Source organism: Populus euphratica, unplaced genomic scaffold (genome assembly GCF_000495115.2).
Source record: "Populus euphratica unplaced genomic scaffold, PopEup_1.0 scaffold1164.1, whole genome shotgun sequence".
In the NCBI taxonomy this organism is placed as follows: Eukaryota; Viridiplantae; Streptophyta; class Magnoliopsida; order Malpighiales; family Salicaceae; genus Populus; species Populus euphratica.
Window position 1 is genome coordinate 22,559 of NW_011501018.1, and position 3,874 is coordinate 26,432.

At 34.1% G+C, this 3,874-nt stretch overlaps 1 protein-coding gene across 1 annotated transcript; it reads right to left on the reverse strand.

Moving 5' to 3' along the window:
- Positions 1-531: 531 nt before the first annotated feature.
- On the reverse strand, positions 532-1,905 carry LOC105117058 (uncharacterized). The gene has a single exon (XM_011014600.1). The coding sequence runs from the start codon at positions 1,505-1,507 to the stop codon at positions 746-748; it is 762 nt and encodes a 253-aa protein (XP_011012902.1). The 5' UTR covers positions 1,508-1,905; the 3' UTR covers positions 532-745.
- Between the last annotated feature and the right edge of the window lie 1,969 nt (positions 1,906-3,874).

A 3,874-nucleotide genomic window follows, 5' to 3' on the forward strand; every position in this document is an offset into this window, starting at 1 on the left:
CTGAAAATTAAAGATCACATATGGTGATAAAAGAGAGAGAGACTATATACAATGAAGTAATTTTGACAAATAATAATAATAAAATCCGTTTTTTAAGTAATTAAGTGTTCAATGCTGATGGATATTATCAAAGTTACCAGTCATGATTAATAAAATAGGCTAAAAAGCTTGTACGCATATTAATCATGACTGGTAACTTTAGAAAGTCATAATAATAATAATAATAATAATAATAATAATAATAATAGAAAGGGATGATAGTTGTAGGGATGATACATACACATTTTAGTTGACTGATATTCTTTCTCACGAAAATACGTGAATTCATACTATTATATATTGCAGGAGAAAGGGAGCCCTCGATCGATCTAGCCATTGACTTCAGCGACAGCTGCGTTCTCAAAGGATGCCCACGAAGCTTGCTAAGAACACGGCGTAACCTTAGTTTACATTAAAAATTAAATCATAAATTTGCATGTTGTCCATTCCCTTTGTAAGATTAATATAATTAAAACAGAGAAAAGCACTACGAAACAATTAAATCAAACATAAAATAATAAATAAAATACATGTCTCCTACTACAATCAATCACCAAACTTAATTTCTTCCATTTACAAACAAATATGATTAATGATTATGAGCAACAATTGAAGAAAAGAAAATATATGTAACTGAGAAATTAAAAAGAAAATTTAAACAAACATGGAATCACACAGTTTCTTCTCTAAGATACTTTGCTTCTTATTAGAAAGTCCACTTCCAGATCTTGATCCTCAAATCAACCTTGCACTTAGCATTTGAGCCAGATGCTTTTGTCGCTTGTTTCCCAGATGGAACAGTGGCTTTAATCCCTTGACAACTGACCCTAATTCTAGCTTTTGGAGTCTTTAAGCCTCCCATCTTGACTTTTACTTTAGTCTCCAACTCTAACTTCAAGGCCACACCATCCTTGCTCTTCAAATCACTCGTTAACTTGCTACCAGATTTGTCATCCAGTTGTAAGCCACTGCTTGTTATGGCAGCTCTCAAAAAGGTTGTGTTCTTGGTGCCATGCACAAATGAGGGCAACAGACCACTGCCTACAAGGATATCATCTTTCTCTGTAGTCACGGAAATAGTGATAGGATTGTATGTATAGACGAGTTTTTTATTAGGGTTTCTAGTGGTGATGTTGAGGTCGATGTTGGTAGTGAGATGGGACGTTGAGGTAAGGTTGAGAGAGGAGATTTTGAGGCCGGAGACGACAAAGGTGGGTCGATGGGGTCGGTAGAGGACGTAGATAATGGCTCCCGCAATGGCAGCAAGGACTATGAGAGTGAAGATAACCACTGCGGTCCATAAAATACAGGAACAGAAGCAACCGCGGCTGCGTTTTTTGTTGGGTTGGGGGCGGTAGACGGGGCGGGTGGCACCGTAGAGTTGGGCTTTGGTGGCTGGAAAGGAAGGGTTGGTGGCTGTTGTGCCATTTGTAGCTGGTTTAGTAGAAGGGTAGACCCTGTCTGTCATGGTGATCGATCAAAAGAGGGGAAGGAATGAAAAAGAAGAGGAAATAAAGTGCTGCTTTGGTTCTCAATTATAAAAGAGAGGGGAAAAGGTGTTTCTAGTCTTACGGTATTGGGAGAAGAGCAGAGGACAGAAGGTGCTTGTTTTGGTCTCGAAAGAGTAAAGTTTTCTTTGCTTGGGTTAATTTTTAATTAAAGGGAGGCAACGAATACAAAAACAGCACTCCAACTTTTGGGGGAAAAGAAAACAAAAAAAGAAGAGTTTGATCTGTGTGTTTATACTGTAACATAGATCAGCAGAGAACTGGATTGTTAAGGACACAGTTTGGACGACAAGGTCTAAATGCTTGGTGTTTGAGAGAGGACGTACGGAGAAAAATAAAGAGATGGGATGACAGGAAGGAAGGATAGAAATCAACACTATACCAACAGCAATATATATATATATATATATAGGCGCACATGCCTTTCTTTTGGCGCGTGTTAGTCAGTGTGAATTGTATGGAGCATTAACAAATTGATTAATGTTGAGATAACTGCCCAAAAACCAGGAATCAAAGATTTTTATCATTTTGATTTGTTAGGGTTAAACCCATTGAGTTCCTTCTCTGTGTGTATGTATATGCTAATAATATTTCATCAAACTATGCCACGTAAACTAAATCAACTTTTTATTTTTTATCATTAGAAGAAACTCTGAAATAAAGGGTCAAAACACTATGAGTGTCTATAAAGTATATATATATATTTTTTTTCTCATTTCTCTACAAAAACAAAACCTAACAATGGGGTATTATTGTTTTTTCATAGGATTACATTTGTTTTTTAAACATTAATAGAGGTATTGATATTACTCATTTTTAAACCCTACGTGTTGGAGATGGTGTGTACCTGTTTTGAACTGAGTATAAGAGTTTAACTCATATTTGCTGAAAGATTGACAAAAATAAAGAAAAAAATATTTTTTCAAAATCCTGTTTGAGCTGTTTTCTGTTCTCTTTATCCTTACCCTTTGCTACTAAATCGTCAGGTTTTCTTAAATTGATTAGGAGTCTTTATAATGCTGAATTCATTTTTTCTTTATTTGGTCTTTAAGGTTGGATAAACCCTTATAATTTGCACTAAAAAAACTGGTTTTGCAGCCGTCATAATTTTTTTTCCAACTTAGGCTGTGATTCTGACTTATTTTTGTATAATATTTGACCATCTTAACTATATTTTGTCACTCATGACATGTTAAGAAATTGACCTACACCTATATTGGGTCGTGCACTTTTAAGTACTAATCACTTGGTATTGTTAAATTTATATTGGGTCGTAGGGATCACTGTTCTTAATATAGACTCTCAATCAGATTTGGATGTTTGGTATTATTAAATCAAGAACCTTTTGACCAACTAAATTTCTGCCAGATTTTGTTATTTAAAAAGATTTTATCTCACTTTGAATCTTTCATGAAAGTTGTAGTCCGGGACACGTAGATAAATTTAAAATTTTTGAATTGCTTGATTTCGATATCAAAAGCTTATAATATTCATGTTTGAATATCTAATGTGAAAGTAGAGAATTCTGCCGCAAGAAGGATCCTAACCCAAGTTTTGCACTAAAAACTCTATTTTTGTCACAAATTTTGTTGATTTGTTCTTAGGTCATACTCTTAGTTATATCAGGATTCTCAGCATTATTAGTTTCTGAATTAAATCAAGAGATTCTTTTTGATCAATCAGATTACTGCTAGATTTTATTCTTTAAAACGATTTTATCTCACTTTGACTCCTCTATCAAAGTTGTAGTCCTGTATGCGTAGATAAATTTGGGCTTTTAAATCCCTTGATTTTGATATTAGAAGTTCAAGATATTCCCATTTGACTATCTAGTATTAAAGTAACGCGAGAAGGATTTGTTTTTGCCTTAGTTTGCAGGGACACAATTGCAAGATGTTTAAAGTTTAAAGACCAATTGCATGATAATTTGAAGCCCTTTTTTGAACCAGGGACCAAATGAAAAAGGTGCTAAAATAAGAAAGTTGATTGAAGATAAAATTAGAAAGAATTTTATCAAAGGAAGAAATTGAAGAAACCACATTTTTATCTGCATAGTTAGCCTGATTTTTCTTTCTTTTATTTGCAATTTCGGTTTCCATGTTTCTCTCACTTGAATGGAGAGTTACAGACCATGTTTTTATTGTCTCATTTCAAAGGGAGTAGCTAGCTTCATGGTCCCAGCTATAGAAGGAAAGAAAGAAGTCGTAACATCCTCTAAAATACTAGAAAGAAATCAGATATGATCACAAAACCAGAATTAAAATATTTTTGGTTTTCTATTTCTGCTCACTTGAGATTACACCCTAGAGTTAATGTAATATTTGTTT